Here is a 17673-nt window from a genome sequence, read left to right on the forward strand (position 1 = left end):
TTGTCTAAAAAATTATTGGATATTTTATGTCAAATTATTTATGGAACAAAATCTTTTACTAATGTAATTTTGCTAGTTTTAATTTCACACCTTAACATTTATTATATATATTTTAACCTAGTCTTGTACCACGTAGTAAGCAGTTTTTCTTTTAAAGTAGTCATTATTGCCATTATACGTAGATGTAGTATACGACCCTTAATTTGAATGAACAAAATTCATTTAAAAAAAAAATATTTTTTAGAGTAGCAAAATAAAATAAAATTACAATGATATGGAGCTAAGGTAATAATAATAGATCCTAATCTTTCCCCTTATTAATTGTGATCCACTAGATGTATGACTTTTTTTTACAATATATTTATCGTTATTTTCATGACAAAGTTGCTACTTAACATATGTCATATGTGCGATAATTTATTAATTTATTCTATATCAAAGTGATAAGCGGAGACTTTCGTGATAGGTCATAGACACATAGTCGGTTAGGTAGAATGTTGATTTGCAAATTCTTTGGATATATAGAGAATTAAAAGTCAGCAACTTGCAGAAGAGTTTTCTAATGAAATATGGAAATTAATATGGAAATTGGGTATTTCATCAATTAACACACCACCACAAACAAAGTTTTTTAAAAATCGGAAAACAAGAAAGAAAGAAAAAGAACCGGCCAAATTGAACCCACACTCCCACGGTTCCTTTAAGATGACGTGATTATGTAAAAGTATGATTCTAAATTTCCCAAAAATATTGACTTTCCCACAATTTTTTTAATGAATAAAATCTAATGTATAGTTTTTCATGAATATACAATTAATACAAATATACTTTCTTTATTCTCCATTAGAATATGTTTGAGCTTGACCAATCCTGTTGATCACCATTTTCGGCCAATTAAATTTCTTCTATCCCAAGCAAATTTACTCTGTCAAACATACTCTGCAAAACTGCATTTCTCCCATTATTTTTTATCAATTTTAAACGCGTTTGATTTTATTATCAAATCCTAAACTATTTAAAACCTCATTATTCTATCTTTCATACAATTTGTATTCAATTTAAACCCCTTTTAAATTCCGATTTTCCCAAATTTTCTGATACCCAAAATTTCAAATACTCAATTTTACAAAACCCAAATCCCCAAATTCCCAAATTTTGAGATACCCAAATTCGTAAAGATGAAATCTTTGATGAAATTTCTTGTGTTTTCTCTGCTTTTTTCTCTGTCTCTTTGTTTCCAAGAATCATCTAACAGTCATCAACTCCCAAGAAACATGATTCTGGAATACCCAGATGATGGAGGAAAAGCAGACCAGGAAGAAGTGAATTTACAGTGTACAAGTTGGAGGTTTGCAGTGGAGGCTAATAACTTGAATTCATGGAAAACAATCCCACAAGAATGTGCTGATTATGTCAAAAATTATATGATGGGTAAAGGTTATTTATTGGATCTTGAAAGGGTTTCTAATGAAGCTGCTGTTTTTGCTAGAAGTGTGAATGTTGAAGAAGATAGCAAAGATGCTTGGATTTTTGATATTGATGAAACTTTGCTCTCTAATCTTCCCTATTATACTGATCATGGTTATGGGTAAGTCCTTTTTATGTTAATTATTTTGATATTATATTGTTTAGGATATTAATGTTTCATGAGTCATTGTCCTAATTGATGTGCCTTATGGAAATTGAAAGGTCTCAAAATTGTGTGTTTATGGATACTAATGTTTCATTGAGTCATTGAGTTTAGCTTCATTGTTTGGAGTCATTGTCCTAAATGATGTTCCTTATGGGAATTGAAAGGTCTCGAAATCGTGTGTTTATGGATGTTAATGTTTCATTGAGTTTAGCTTTATTTTTAGGAGTCATTGTCCCAACTGATTGTGCCTTATGGGAATTGAATGGTCTCAAAATTGTGCGTTTATATTAATATATCATTTGAGTTTAGCTTCATTGTTAGGAGTCATTGTCCTAATTGATGTGCCTTATAGTGAATTGAATGGTCTCAAATTCGTGTGTTTCGATGAATTGTTTCGATTTTGTTTTGTGTTATAATGCTGTATGTTGATGGTGGTATTGATGGATATATGATACGTGCAATGGTTTGTGAAAAATTGTAGTTTGGAGGTGTTTGATGGAGTGGAGTTTGATAAGTGGGTTGGCAAGGGAATGGCTCCAGCTATTGAACCCAGCTTGAGGCTCTATGAGGAGGTTTTAAGTCTGGGATTCAAGGTTTTCCTGCTGACTGGACGTAGCGAAAAGATGAGGGATGTTACTGCTCAGAATTTGATGAATGTAGGTTATAAGAACTGGGACAAGCTTATATTGAGGTAAGAATTTGATCACTATTCATTCTCATACTACTTTATGATTATTTTTAAAATGGGGTGAGAATTTGGCTGTCACATATCAATACATGTAGCTGTCTTTACTTTCTGCTATCTGTTTTTGGGTTAACTTCCAAGTTATTCTGGACAATGATGTATCATCAAAATTTATTTAGTTGACTCGTTTATTGACTATGCTATAATCAATCTACAGAATGAGATTGTGTAGGCCAAAACTAGCTTATCAGGTGTTTCTGATCCTTATTTGTTACAGTTGCTAAGTTAGCCTTATGAGGGATTGCTTTTATGTTATTGTTCTGAGGGTCATGTTTTTTACATTTAGCTGCTGCAGATCAATGTGCACAGTATGCTCTGACTTATCTTGTAGAAGATGATATGTGAAACACAGGAATTTTACAAAGAAATTTATCAAGAGGGTAGTATGATTTGGGTGTTTTGTTTCACTTATCAAAATGCTTGCTTGAGATTGAGCTTTCAACCTAGACTTTACCTAACGTCCTTGTTATTCTGATGTCTAGAATGATGAATTTTGAGGTTCTTATGTTGAATTCAACGTTGATGGACTGAGGATAGATTGGGAATATGAGAACTAGCAAATTTCCACTTCCTTCCTATGCTTGCAAGATTCAATAGAATACGTAACCATTAGGCCAACCATTATGATGTCTAATATGTGAAATACAATGCCGTATCACTGCCTGATCCCCACTTAGCAAATAACCTGAGTAGTTATCATTGGTAGAGTGTATACTTACCCTAGAAAAAGTTTATCTGGCCTAAGTCCCTAATCATCTGAATTCTGAGAGGCATTAGTAAGCATTGTTTATCTACCCTAGAATACCAAGTCCTTCTGCCCTAAACCCCTATATACTTTTGTAAAGATAGAGTTTGATTTGGTTTTGAGGCACATATTTATAAGTTAAATACGGGATTGGGACACCCTAATCCTAATATGATGTAAAAGTTAGATGACCGTTGGAGTCAATTTCTGACAGCGCCTGCATCTTGGATTTCTTTGTTTCCTGCTAAATGCTGCTAATATCCTGTTCAGTTGATTACTCGGTATTTGGTATTACATTAATTTGAGGGGCTAATATGAGTATATTATTAGAACATTGTGGTGCAGTGATGCACTTGGTTAATTTTCCATATCACAAGCTTTCGTAATTAAGGATATGAATCACTTAATTAATCAAACATTGTAATGTAATATGATTAGAACCCTGTTTTGGAGGAAGTGGGGATTAAGGGCCGAGAAGTTTATGAACAAAAAAAAAAAAAAAATTGAACTCCAATAGGGTCTAGGTAAGGGAGAGAAGTTGTTCCACTATACGTAATCAGCTAAGCAGGTTTGATACACTGCTCTCAGCTGCCTTCCCTGATTTGGAAACACAAGCATATATCGTAGCATTAATATCTGAAGTATTAATGCTGCTGGTTGATCATAAATCTGTCCTTATGTTTCTCTGTTTAGCTCAGCATGTTTTCTTTTTCGTTATCTTCTGAACATCAAGCTCTTCGATAACACACAAAAACCTTCATTTTCCTTGCAAAATGCTTGGACTTAAATTATCCCTTGCTTTTAAAAGTGCAGAAATTATGTTCTGATCTTTTGGTTCATGCTTGTTTGAACACTGATTTCTTTGTATAACATCCCAGGGACACGGAAGACCATGGAAAATTAGCAACGATATTCAAATCAGAGAAGAGGAGTGAGATGATGAAGGAGGGATTCAGGATCCAAGGCAACTCCGGGGATCAGTGGAGTGATCTGTTGGGTTTTCCAATGTCCACTCGTTCGTTCAAGCTCCCTAATCCTATGTATTACATTCCCTAGTGAAAGACCAAATTTATAATTATAAGTAAAACTTTAATAATGAAAATACTAGTCTAAATATTGGAGTACAACAATTGTACATTGTATAGAAATTAATGGATTGAATAGTAAGGACCTCTTATATAACTAGAGGTGCATTCTGTATATTGTGTTAGACTGTTAGCTGATTTGGTGAAATAACAGAAAATATCAAAACAATTGACTTCCATCAATCAGGTGTACTTCTTTACCTTGATGAACAAATGGTCTTAGTGAGAGGGATAAAGATCTTATTGATCATTTTATGATTATGTTTTATCTTAGTGATAATTTCTTAGACGAGGTAATAATAGAGAGAAATGTTGTCTGTAGGTCATAAAAAGAGATGTCCGTTGAATGATACGGAGTAATTTTTTATATACAAGTTACTGAGTTTCTAAAGTGTGTCCATGTTTTTTCAAAATTACAATTTGTGCCCTCCAACTTAAATTGTTTATCCAACAAAATATCTGTAAATCAATAATTAGTAAATACAAACCGCTACTTCAAGTAGCGGTTTCTAATATGTAAACCGCTACTTAAAGTAGCGGTTTTCAGTAGCACACCGCTACTTGAAGTAGCGGTTTTCTAATAAACCCGTTTTTTTTTGTTAAATTCCCACTGAACCGGTGACGTGGACGGTATGGTGGTAATTAAAAAAAGTCTAGCTGTAATTTGGGAATTAGATAATTTCCCAACATTATTAAGGGAAAGGAAAATAAAAAAAAAGTTGCTTTAGAAGGACAAAAGAAGCTTTTAATAGTGAATGCTGACTGGCATTTACTCATACACATCCAGTCAAAAATAATTAAATGCTAGCCTAGGACCATTTGGTCATTTACCAACTAAATTAATTTAGTCAGAAAAAACAAAAACGATGATTTTTTATGGGTAGATTTTGTCAAAAAGTTGACCAGATTCATGTTTATATCATTATATAATTTTGTTGAATCTAAGACAGACTGTAAGAATTACTACAATTCTCTATTTTATGTACTGCTAGGTTTTGTATTCATCACTAGAGACCAAAATCTGAAAACTAATTTACTTAAAAACAATGTAACCACCATTAAGTTGACAATTTCTTTAATTATGTTTAGTTCAATAGAATAACAAAGTCAGGAATAGATAACAACATTTCACCTACATCAGAGGATATCAGCCTCTCAAATTATTTGCATTGCCAGCCAAAGTATAGATTTCACCGAATTAGTTGGAGTTATCGTCCTTTCAAATGAGATCGAGATCCTAACTAATAATTGGACGGACCTATTAGTAATGTTGAAGACGAACATAACAATTTGTCGTCGAGTGGAATGAGAGATTCAAATGATCAGCATAGATTTAAACTACTACAGAGTAACACTTTACAACATAGTTCGAGTTTCCTGTGCTTTTGTTGTACAAGAATTTACTTCATTGCTCGAATTTGGATAGTTCGAGTTGAGTATAAATATCTACATCCCACAAAAAATACTATGCAGGCTTTGCCTCACCACCCCTAAAAAATGAATAGAGCAAAAATCATTCTGTTAAACATCATCATTAGCAAGATCTTGTTAAGCTTTCCTTTAGCCAAATTCTTGGGTAATCTCCAGACAAGAAGATCATCATGAGGGCCCCAATAAAATCCAGCATCCCATGTTTCCCTGATACTAGGCAATTAAATAAATCTTGGAAATTCCAGCAGCCTGAGAACAATTCCAATGGATTTCTTTGCCATCTGACTCAAACCTTCAACTTTGTTAAGATTGTGGGCACATCAGATTCATCAAAAGTTTGAAACTTTCCCTACAACAAGATCTTTGTTGTCCCTGTCCCGGCGTGCCCTGATTTTTATGACAATGAAAAAAATTGCCATAATATGATGTTAATCATTCATCAATCATTAGTGAACAAATGCCTGTGTTAAGTTCTTTTGTGTTGTAAAGCTGGTTCCTTCCCAATTTCCTCGATTTTCCTTAGGACTTCATTTGCTGGTGGTCTAAGAGAAGGCGATGCTGAACAGCAAGACATTGCAAGCTGAACTAACTTCAGGGCACGATCTTCTGTCCTGTGCCTTTGTTTTCCTGTTTGATTAGATACAATGTTGGGATGATACATGTCCTTGATCCGATGGTCCAAAATTGCAGTTCGGATGACATTAGGCAAGAAAAATTCCTGAGAGTCTGACGAGTTTACACTAATAGGCTCTCTGCCAGTAAGCAATTCTAGCAAGAGTATTCCAAGACTGTATATATCAGTACTTTCACTAACATCCTTCATTTTCATAAGCTCAGGCGCCTTATAGCCCTGAGCTGCAGAAGTCTCGAGCATTTCTAGTCCTGCTGTTGGGTTCAATACCAGATATAGACTGTAATCTGATATACATGGCTGAAAATCTGGCCCCAACAATACGTTTTTAGACTTGAGATTTCCATGTAGTAGGGGTTTGTGAAATCCCGTGTGAAGATAAGCCACTCCCTTTGCTAAACCGAGGACAATGCTATAAATCACATCCCATTTGTAGGACTCATTGTTGCTATCTGTTCATAAAAACACAGATACTTAAAATGCATGCTTTTGGAATATTGGAGTTAAAAGTTTTAGAACTTTGAACAACTCAACAACCCAAAAGTAACTAAATATTATGCATTAGGAATCAGGACAGGCAGCATGTAAACTGCAAAGAAGGCAACTAATTATCTATAGTGAGGGCAGAATATGAAGACGGGTCGGTTCAGCATGTGAATCCCTTTTTTGCTTCAAATATCAAACAAAATTTAGTAGAAGTCATAATTTATTAGAATACTAAATGTCAACAACAGAAAAGATGGGCTACGAAAAAGTTGTTAGCTTTGACCTAGTGTTTAATAAAGAATTACATCCCCACAACTAAGTTGAGCCGTCCTGAGACGGATGGTTCTTTAATGCATAAATTACTCAATAAAATGAGGATCAGAAACTTCGACACAAAGTTTAGGATAAAGTGGAAGACCAGTACAGAAATGATTGGGTTCAAAAGAATAGGTCCGGTTGACCTACCAAGCCAGATAACCTGCTGATCATAAATCACAGATTCATGGGCAAGGAATCGTTCAATGGAATGAAAACAAGGTAATTTGTTCAATAAGAGAGAAGGCCAAAAACACCCAAAAGGACCCCAGATTCTAAAACTTGACAAATCTGATTTTGACAGTAGCAGAGTTAGCTGGACTGAAAGAACATATTCAACAAAATATCAACATTAATGACATGAAGTGAATTAATGAGATGATTAGGACAAGTGACTAACAGCAAACCAGCAAGTAGTATATTTATCTTCGATTCACGGTGTAATTGTGTATAGATTAACAACAGAAGAAGAATCTTATGCTTTTTTGAATAGCTTAACCTTACAGCCAAATCTCAGAAGCAAAGTACTAAAACCAACATTGAAATAAGCATGGTTTATGACCAAGAAAAGAATAAAACAGCAAGGAATTCAAGCATTACAAAGATTCACTAATAAAGTCCCTTTTTTATATCACCAAAGGAAAATTATTCCTTTGTATGGGAAAATTTTGAGGAAAATGTGCCCGGATTTAATTAAAAAATGTTTGCCAATTTCTGAACAGACCATAATCTGCTGCATAAGGAAACCCACATAAATCAAAAGAATACAGGATCCATAGGATCAAATTCCGTCTACATCATTACTCTTTGTGCCTCTCTAAGCACCAAAAAAAACATTTTCAACAATTTGCCAATCAAACAAGATGATTAAAACAATCAACTTCAGCAACAAACATGTTTCAAACAAAAACCCAGCTCAAATTCAATTTTTAAGAACAAAATTAACAAGCAAGAACACTCTTCAGCAGAGAAATCCAGCTCAATCAAACTCCCAACCATACAAGAAAATTAAAAAGAACCCACTTCATTAAAAGCAACAAACAACAAATTAAGCCAAAACCCAGCTGAAATTGAAGTAGAAAATTGCAAAATTAAAGAAGAAAGAATCAAGAAAAATTACCTTTAATAAACTGAGCAAGATTTCCATGAACATAAAATGGATGAACCAAAAGCTTCTCACCTCTGGGACCCATATAAAAAGCCTTAAGAGGGACCAAATTAGAATGCCTGACCAAACCAATTGCATGCACTACAGGAATTACTTCTCTAATGGACCCACTACAAGCAGGTCTCAAAAATCTAAGCAACAAAACTGAATTACAATTATTATTTTTCCTAAATAAATCAGCTTTGTACAATGTACCATAGCTTGATTTTCCAATCACTTCACCAGGTGCATCTAAAATGTCAGAAACAGCTAGATCTTCACCCCCTTCAAAGCACATCAACTGTTCATCATTACTAATACTGTTAATTATGTTTCCTAATTCTGGGTCATTATCTGATTCACCACCTTCTTTCTGATTTTCTGGGTTTTTTCTCTTGAACAAGCAGATAAAGAGTATGAAGATGATGATTATAGATAATGGGATTATTAGAAATAAGAATTTGAGAATTTGGGTGTGTTTCATTTTTTTTTTTTTTAGGAGAGAGAAAAAAGGTGAGGTGTTGAAGAATGAGAATGCAAATGCAAAATCACATTTTGTTAAAGAATGTGGAAGTGTGGGGTGAGTTTAAAGAGTAGGCCATAAAAGGTAGAAAAGGGTGTTATGATCTGGGAATTCTGTATTGATTATGATAGCCTTGAATTGATAGGGGAAGTAGGGACATTTTTTCTTGTTGCCATGGTTTGGATTTTATATGCCACTACTAGTACTTGAACAAATATTTATTACCATTTAAACTTATTTTTGAGATTGATTTATTGCTTTATTTTAACTCTTTTCTTTGATGAGTTTGTGTTGTCAGAAAATTAATCAAATAAACTCTTGCCTGCCATATCCATTATCATAATGGCTTAATTCTCACTAAAAGAATGTTTCTTTTAAGTAATAAGATTGGAACTGAAATCTAGGATCGAATCCCGTCTATGTTATTGTTTTGTGTTAATAGCCTCGTTCTTAAATACATGGAATTAAATTCAGTCAATATTTTTGTTCTATATTAATCAACTCGTTCTTAAATATGCTTTTTTTTTTTAAAAAAAAAAAGGTAGGTCTATATCAACTATTTTGGATGCAATAGGTACAAAAATGCACTCCACGTCCATTCTTCCAATAGTTCATAGTAGTGTTTTAGACTCTTAGATAAATGTCAACTTACAAAGTTACAAGTTGAGGACCAATTTCTTGGAAATGAATACTAGTTGAAACTTGAAAGTGTAGGTTGTTAAACATTCTTAGTTAAGTACGGATAGATGTAAAGTGTGCTCGTTGTATTAAGAGTGTATAGTGCTCATTGTGCAACAAAAGAACACAGTCGATTGTATATTACAAAAAAAAAAAGAAAAAAAAAAAGTTTTGTAATCTTTGTAAAAGAACATAAAATACTACGTATATTTTTATAATTATAAATAGAAATAAGTACATCCATATTCTTATATTACATTTTGATGTTCTTAAACACGAATTTGTGTTTTTAGAATGCACTCTCACTCTCTAGCTTATACCATCTAAATTGCGCTTACTTTTTTTTTTTTTTTGGCTAAAGTTAGACTCACTCTATACTATCTACTTTCTTATTATCGACTTCCTTTGATAATATTGTAAAAAAAAAAAGAAGGTAGAGTAATAAACTGAATGGGAGTGAATTATACATACGTGTATATTTTATTTTTAAAATTTGATAGACTATTGAATTTTCTTCCCCAAAATAATGTTTATTTCACATAAAAATATCCTTGTAATATTTTTGGCTTCTGGTCCATATATCCATTATCCATAATCTTATAAAATCTCAAATAAATAACCAAATCATGTTATTCACACCCCCACCCAACTTTGGCCATACTAGTACTTTCCGTCTCAGTTATGCACTCCTCTGTGATGACATCGTATTCCTATAGTTTCCCTTTCTTTTCTGAAAGGAACAACACCCCCTGCTTAACTGCCAAAATATTGCTTACCTCCATGCCCTCATACTAAGCTTTCAACCCGATTCTCACCGGAGTTCCAACATCGCTCCCATCACCACCACTAGTTGTTGCTGCTCTGCATCTTGTTCCAAGTTCGTGTTGTAATCATACTTCTCAATCGTTCCCTAGTGATAAGGGAGACGGATTTTCTCATATAAGATTCAAAGTCATTATACTCATCCATCATCACAAGATTTTTTCACCCGTATATATATTAACGATTTTACATGTTTAAAAATGAAAGCAGATTTTTCTTTATTACAGACTTGGTGTAAATTCTCACCATAAATTGGATAACACTGATCTCACAAAACACCAGTTGTGATATAACCAACAAAAGAACCTAATAACATCAGTGCTAAATAAAGCAAATAAGTTTATCCGAACAAATTGAACGAGAAATATGGAATATAAACTACAAAGCAATGGGGCATCTTTGTTGCAAAAGTGACGTCTTATAAAAGATCATGTACATAGATTAAAGTATATGGAACCATATAATTAAAGAAACCCTACATCATGATTAAGGAAAATAACTTCTATCAGTGTCAAAAAAAACACTACATATATGCTGTTAAAAACCTTTACTACAAAAATATGACAAATCCATTATGAATTCTAAATGTCGGAGCAACAAAACATTGTCTATAGTTCTAGCATCATAACTTCAACGCGCATGATTGTTCAACCCAAATTCTATGCCATTATTATTTTGTTGAATTGAGAAGAGGATTCTCTAGAGGGCTGAACTTGAAGTTTCCGGAGAATATGGCTTCTTTATCTGCAAGAGTAACCATAAAATTGTATCATAAGATCAACGGGGATTAATGGTTTGTTTGGATAAAGAAAAGGGAAGGAAAAGAAGGGGAGGGAGGAGAAGAGGAGGGGAGGGAAGAAGGATGAGTTTTCCTTCCAAATCTCTCCATTGTTGGAGGGATCAATTTCCTACAATTTAATCCTTCCATTTCTCTCCCCTCCAATTCCCTCCCTTCCTCATTTGCTATCCAAATGAAAGATACTCCATCTCTCCATTTCTCTTCCCTTCCTTTCCCTCCATTTCCTTCAATCCAAACACACCGTAAAGTTCGTATACTAAGAGTATCATAAGATCAACAGAGCTTATGATAGACATGGTGATACTTTTGACATTGCTACATCCTATAGAACATCCTTACTTAGGAAATTGTAGGCCTGAGTTTTGATAACTGGATCAAAACACCTATGAATAATCAACTAGAGAATGCAAGTTTTATTTTGTTCAGACAACCCAGGACAGAAAGCAACTACTTAAGGACAAAACAATCATTGGATTTAAAAGAACAAGAGCATCTCAATCTATCAGCAGTAACACCTTCCTAAGTACCTAGCACACGCTAATATAAAGTATTCCGGCTCATCAAGGATCATGCAATACCCTTAAGAGCTTAGCACAAAGATGAAGCTATGATCTTCCTTCTCCTATACTATAGGGAATACACATAAGGCTGCCTGCTGCCTCATTATGCACAGTCGAGGTTAAAGCATTTATGTATATTGTGTATACAGTACCTTTCACCATATTTATTTGTTGAAGAAATAGAAAAAGGTGCTTCAAGGTGAATGTAAATAGAAACTCAGACTAATTGAGATAATACAAGTCACTTACCAGTCAGGGAGAGGCAACTAACTTCACGACGAACATACCGAGCCATTGCCTGCAAAGATTGAAAAACCCAAAAAAAGAGTATAAGAATGACTGAATGAGCCATATACACTGAGAAATATATACCATCAATTGTAGGACTTTGTGTTGTGGGTTTTAGAGAAAGGCAAAATGCTCACTTCCATTTTATCAGTAACATTTTACAAATTAATGTCATCAAGTCTACTCTTCAATAAGAGAATGAGAATGCACCTGAACAGGACGTCTAGCAGCATCACTTGGTTCTGACTCACCATCATCGGAAAACACATTCCTGCACCGTAAAGAAGTTCAAGTATACATACAGAATCAGAGAACTTTGTATCAATAGCAAAGACTTTTTAAGAGTAGTTGGTCTTATATACTCAATTTTTCAGAAATTTTACTTCATGAAACAAATTAATACAGTGAATCTGTGAATGGAGTAAATATTTGCTTAAGAATGGGGCCTCGACACTTCAACATGGGTATGGATGCTTGACACATCATTTTAAACCAAAGTCATAGAAATTTTTATAAATAGTTGAGCTGAAACTGGCATTTGACAATACGTGATTTGTGTAACATCACAGCAACAACATTAGGACAACTTCTGAATAATGCCAAGATTTCAAACCAACATTAGACAGAAGAGGAAGAATGAAATTACATGGTATTAAAGCTTCTACCTGAAAGAGATATAAATAAGAGTACTAGGTATAGAGATCTGGAAAAAATAAGGATTAAACGAAATCAAGTGGATAAGAGAGCCAAACACAAAGACTTGGTTAACAGTCAAAGATTTAAGCCCACTCATAAATAGCTACTTCCCATAAGTTGCCTTTTATCTCCTCAAAAACATCCTCTGGTCTTACAATTATTAAATTTTTGTCCCTCTTTACTTCTAATTTCTGTAGCTATTCCATATAGGGAAGAGATGAATAAAACTTAATGAAGTTCAACTAGTATAATGCCCTTGAGTGAACAATGAGGAGGCAAGATATTATTTCACTCATTACAGCTCATCTAGATTATGTACTTTCAAACTTCAAACACCCTTAGTACTCTCATTAGCCTCACCAATTTTCATCCTATTATAACGTTCATATAACTTGAATTCCTACCCATCCCTACATTAGCACCATTTCCTCATATTGATTACAAGGTCTTAATCCTACTGATATATGTGATTTATATTTACTGAACGGTACACCAACAGTCAAGCACAAGTAACTCGATAAGAAAACCCTTGCTTTTGGAAGTCAAAATGATACAATGCGATCAGTGTCACAACACACAAGACAATTGATTCCCAACGTTGAGAAGTTCCAGATCATCTTTTTCTGATACTATGTAAATGGAAGAATTCAGTGACAAATTTCAGGTGTTTATTCATTCAGCTTAGGGCCCCACACAAGAAACTTAAAAAAAGTAGACCACAACTCTATTGTAAGTGAGCTCCAAACTTAGGCCAATACCTCCATATGACATTCGAAAGATCATCTTTTCCAGCTTCGGAAAGTAAGGCAGCATCATATGCAACAAGGTTTCCATAGAATATCTTCTCCAAATCCTTCATCCACTTAGTCAATAGCAAGTTAACCTGACAATGCAGTAATATAAAGGAAAGAATTAAGCATCAATTAAATAAATAAGTACTTATATAAGAACATGATGACCTAAGCAAAATAATAAACAAATACCAGGAGGGATGTTATAATCTTGTTTACATAGTATCAACAGAGCCTTATTTACTTATTAAAAGATGAAAAGAAAAGAGTAACTAAGGCCTTGTTAATAGAGGTAGAGAGAGTCTTAAGGCTGGTTGTACAAGGAAAAGAACCTCCAACATTCATAAGATAATAAGATAGCTTTATCACCCTCTGTTTTCTTTAGTTCTTCCTATTAGAAAAAAGGACGAAGAATCAATGAAAACATTAAAGAATGGTAAGATTCCCACTTCGTAATAAAACGAAATTTTAAAAAAAAATCCAACAAAATAAGGCTTCATGAGATACTTTTCCATCAAGGCTTCTCATTATTATAACCCATGCATGCATCAAAAATACAATGATAATGAATGGGTGAATTTGGGCTTAATAACCCTAGGATTCTGTCAACTTAGATGTCAAGTTCGTGATTGGAACTACCTCTTATAGCTCTTCACAATCAAATCCAACAACAAATTCCAAAATAGTTATGTAATTAAACTAACCTCATTCTCAAGGCTATATAGACCTATTGGCAGGCCATTTATGGTTCCAAACCAACTTTTATGACCCAAGGGATGTCCCCCACAATTACTTCAATTTTGAAAAAAATTCCCAAAATTGAACCGAAAACGTGGGTTATTGCCTATTTAATTTTGGAAAATTTTCGATTTTTCCTTCCCTAAAAATGAAAGAGGTCGAAAACTTCCCACAAACCCCAAGAGACATCGTGAAGCCATTTGGCTGCTTGGAACCATCTATTAATCAATTATGTTTTTAAACAATCAATTTAGCCGATTACGTACACGCCTCCCTTCATTAACTCAAAGTCACAAACAACCTTAATGTGATTGACTGGTGACCATATTTGGTTTCAAACAACATTACATGACCCCAAAATGCTTCTCCTACCATCACTTTCGACACCAAGTCCCAAATTTCCGAACATGGCCCAATTTTGTTTAAGCCTTCAAATTTAACCTTTAGGGATTATTTTTGGATCTAACAATGTTATCCATTAAGGTGCTTTTGGCGGTTCTCAAAAGGCCTTGGGAAGCCTAGTTAATGCATGAAATCATCTAATTCATGTCTTAGCTCACTCGTCATTATCATTTCTTAAGATGCACTATTTTATGTTGTCTTGCCTTGATTTGGCCTTATGATCCCTTTCCTTGGCCCTAAGGCAAGCCAAGATGCTACTCCACCTAATAATGCCCTCCACCCATATCAACACACAAAGTGAACCTTAGGTCTAAAAGGAAGGGCATTGCTTTCACGAAGTAAAATAACATTAAAAGTAGAGGTATTTCCCTTGTGCCAAAATCCCACTTATACTACACCTCTCAAGTCATTTCAAACATTCAGTTAATCCTAGGCTACCATCAACAACTATCATAGTATCATACACTCCCTTCATTCCTTTTTATTCTTTAAGTATTCTATTTAGGGCGTTCCTATTCATTCTTAACGTTTTCTCCTATAAAATACATATATTCCAATTTAATCTCTACATTCCCACAAAAAAAAAATGAATCAATGATTATATTTTTCTTGTTCATCCATTACTTTATTTAATTAAAGTAATCATAAAAGCAAAATCTATAATTTTTGAACAAAATATATGTAAGTACTATTATCATTTGTTAATTCAATTGCATGATACCACATGTAAATAATTAAAAGGAATAGAGGGAGCCATACTAGAATGAGATTATTAAAATAAATTATTTTAAAAGAATTATGTAAGGAAATTTTAATAATCAGAATGCAAGGGACTGCATAGGGACTTTGATCATTTGCATTTAAATTTCTTGAATACATATTAAAAATTGAGTTATGATATGTAAGATGCACTAACCCCAGCCTTGGATACTCTCAACTCCAAATCATGATTGTAAATTTCGTACACGTACTGACCAAATTCAACACCTTCTTGCCCTTCCTCTTTCAACCGTCGCAAGCACATCCACATATGAAGCACCAGCAGGGAAAACGTAGTTTTAAAAGTCTTCTCTATGTTAAAAACTGCAAGAAAGATTCACCTTTAGAGCCATACAATGATACATACCCATGACCAAATAAACTCATCCTCTTAGAAAAGGAGGTGTGCATGGTCACAGTAAGAAAATTGCTCCTCCTAATACAGTTAGATTGCTGTTCATGAACTAAATAGGAGTGTATTGATCATAAAATTGTGTTTGCAATGTACACTATCTGACTAGCAAGGCTACAACTAATAGGAATTTTTGAAAAAAAATAGTGCAACAGTTTTACAAATGAATTATATGCTACCTTCATTCACAACAGTACCTAAGAAAAACTCTTGTTTCAGGACAGAGTATCTCAAAATATGTGATGGCAACAGATGTTTCACATTTGCAGTGTTTGTGCATGCACTGTTAGTCTGTTACATGATCAATTGACCACGAACACAACAATAATGAGCCTTGAATTTCAAGTCATTACCTTTTTACTACTATGGATGACAAAACTGAATTAAAAACCTAAGAAAGTAGCTTAACATACTCACAATTTCACAAAAATCAGATATGTTTTACAGAGAACAATATCAAGTTATGCATAACAAGTTATTTGTATCTCTTACAATATAAATGGTAAGAAACAAAGAGAGCAGTTTAAGCTCACCATTGTAAATAGCAGGTTTATCAGCCTGTGTAATTATGCGTCTGTAAACCACATTTGCCCCTCGAATAGATTTGCTTTGTTTACTGTAAAAGAGCATCAATTTTAGGAAGAAGCGACGGATGCCCTGATAGTCTGGCTCTTCAATCCTCAAAGGTGAATCCTTGGCCAAAGCTAATGAACATGGCTTAGACCAAAACAACTTATCTAGCTTTACCTTAACCAACAGAAATTAAACAGTCACTATCAGATTTAGAAGCAGCAAAACTATACACACACATCCGAAAATCTAACAGAAACAAAAAGTCTTTCCTTTCAACCAATGTACCCTCACAAAACAATCCGTGTTTGATAACCAAAAAATAACAGTCCAGACTATTATAGAACGTGTCGAATACATTCGATTCCATCCACCAAAAATCAAGCTACTGTAGGGCACTAATATTAAAATCAATCATACCCAATTACTCATTGTTTGCACAAGTCCAGATTATTAAACCAACAGTCCAGATTATTAAAAAAACGCATCGAATACATTTGATTCCATCCACCAAAAATCAAGCTAATGTAGGGCACTTATATTAAAATCAATCATACCCAATTAACCATTGTTTGCACAAGTCCAGATTATTAAACTAACAGTCCAGATTATCAAATAACGCATTGAATACATTCGATTCCATCCACCAACAATCAAGCCAATGTAATGCATTATTATTATTATTGAAATCAATCAATCAAAAGAAGAAGAATAAGAAAGTCATACAGTGGGAATGTTGGTGTTGTTGAAATCATTGGAATCAAGCGAAGAAGAAGAAGAAGGCATTGAAAAAGCAGCAACTTTAGCATAATTTTGAGTGTTTGAAAACCCTCCTAAAATCCTGCTTTGTGATCCACCTTTAGATATCTGAGCAATTGCTCTGCTCCATCTTGCCAACATTTTTATGACCTAAATCAATCAACCAAATCAAATTAAAATTATCAATCAAAGAAATAATCAATTGGGAAATTGGTAAATTAGGGATTTTAGAATTGTATACCCAAAAAAATTGCAGAGGAAGAAGAGAGAGAATTGAAATAAGGAGAGAGAATAGGAAAGCGTAGTGAAGTTGAAGGTGGAGTTGTGGACTCCTCTCAGCCGGAGAAGCTCGGAATCAATACTACTATGTGGTAATTACTAATTACTGATTTTTATTAAGTAGCAATTTTTGCATTATTAGGACTTTCATCATGTAATCAAAATCCAATTAATTGATTTTTTATTAGCAATTGCACCCAAAAATATATCCAATGAAAGGATAAAAAAAAAAAAAAAAAAAAAAAAAACAGATATCCAGTGAAAGGATAATTTTCTTTTTTAAAAAAAAAAAAAACAGAAGCGGAAAACCTACAAGTGAGGGTAATTACTAATGTAATAAAATTAACATTAACATATGATTATCAAAGAAATTTACCAT

The 17673-nt window shown here is 33.7% G+C and overlaps 3 protein-coding genes across 3 annotated transcripts; 1 reads left to right on the plus strand and 2 right to left on the minus strand.

Annotated features, from left to right (window-relative positions):
• Window positions 1-511: 511 nt before the first annotated feature.
• LOC110689309 (acid phosphatase 1-like) lies at window positions 512-4469 on the plus strand. The gene is made up of 3 exons (XM_021866065.1): window positions 512-1588; window positions 2115-2324; window positions 4002-4469. Exons 1-3 carry the CDS (start codon window positions 1179-1181, stop codon window positions 4177-4179), a joined length of 798 nt encoding a protein of 265 aa, XP_021721757.1. The 5' UTR covers window positions 512-1178; the 3' UTR covers window positions 4180-4469.
• A 971-nt stretch (window positions 4470-5440) lies between these two features.
• On the minus strand, window positions 5441-9698 carry LOC110689310 (putative kinase-like protein TMKL1). Its single transcript, XM_021866066.1, has 2 exons — window positions 8192-9698; window positions 5441-6722 (listed from the first exon to the last, which is right to left on the minus strand). Exons 1-2 carry the CDS (start codon window positions 8700-8702, stop codon window positions 6106-6108), a joined length of 1128 nt encoding a protein of 375 aa, XP_021721758.1. The 5' UTR covers window positions 8703-9698; the 3' UTR covers window positions 5441-6105.
• Window positions 9699-10608: 910 nt separating this feature from the next.
• Window positions 10609-17406, minus strand: LOC110689311 (ubiquinol-cytochrome-c reductase complex assembly factor 1-like). Its single transcript, XM_021866068.1, has 8 exons — window positions 17257-17406; window positions 16983-17165; window positions 16220-16433; window positions 15432-15598; window positions 13343-13467; window positions 12099-12159; window positions 11850-11898; window positions 10609-10985 (listed from the first exon to the last, which is right to left on the minus strand). The coding sequence occupies exons 2-8, from the start codon at window positions 17154-17156 to the stop codon at window positions 10912-10914; spliced, it is 864 nt and encodes a 287-aa protein (XP_021721760.1). The 5' UTR covers window positions 17157-17165; window positions 17257-17406; the 3' UTR covers window positions 10609-10911.
• Window positions 17407-17673: the final 267 nt, after the last annotated feature.

This window comes from Chenopodium quinoa, unplaced genomic scaffold (genome assembly GCF_001683475.1).
Source record: "Chenopodium quinoa cultivar QQ74 unplaced genomic scaffold, ASM168347v1, whole genome shotgun sequence".
Taxonomy (NCBI): domain Eukaryota; kingdom Viridiplantae; phylum Streptophyta; class Magnoliopsida; order Caryophyllales; family Amaranthaceae; genus Chenopodium; species Chenopodium quinoa.

Excerpts from the sequence above, each read along its gene's own strand:
- LOC110689309 (XM_021866065.1), top strand. The coding sequence starts at position 1,179 with ATGAAATCTTTGATGAAATTTCTTGTGTTTTCTCTGCTTTTTTCTCTG. Across the intron at positions 1,589-2,114 it reads TATACTGATCATGGTTATGG|TTTGGAGGTGTTTGATGGAG; the intron begins GTAAGTCCTTTT and ends GAAAAATTGTAG. Across the intron at positions 2,325-4,001 it reads TGGGACAAGCTTATATTGAG|GGACACGGAAGACCATGGAA; the intron begins GTAAGAATTTGA and ends ATAACATCCCAG.
- LOC110689310 (XM_021866066.1), bottom strand. The coding sequence starts at position 8,702 with ATGAAACACACCCAAATTCTCAAATTCTTATTTCTAATAATCCCATTA. Across the intron at positions 6,723-8,191 it reads TCTTGCTCAGTTTATTAAAG|ATAGCAACAATGAGTCCTAC; the intron begins GTAATTTTTCTT and ends TTTTATGAACAG.
- LOC110689311 (XM_021866068.1), bottom strand. The coding sequence starts at position 17,156 with ATGTTGGCAAGATGGAGCAGAGCAATTGCTCAGATATCTAAAGGTGGA. Across the intron at positions 16,434-16,982 it reads ACAACACCAACATTCCCACT|GTAAAGCTAGATAAGTTGTT; the intron begins GTATGACTTTCT and ends CTGTTGGTTAAG. Across the intron at positions 12,160-13,342 it reads CTTTCGAATGTCATATGGAG|GAATGTGTTTTCCGATGATG; the intron begins GTATTGGCCTAA and ends TTTACGGTGCAG.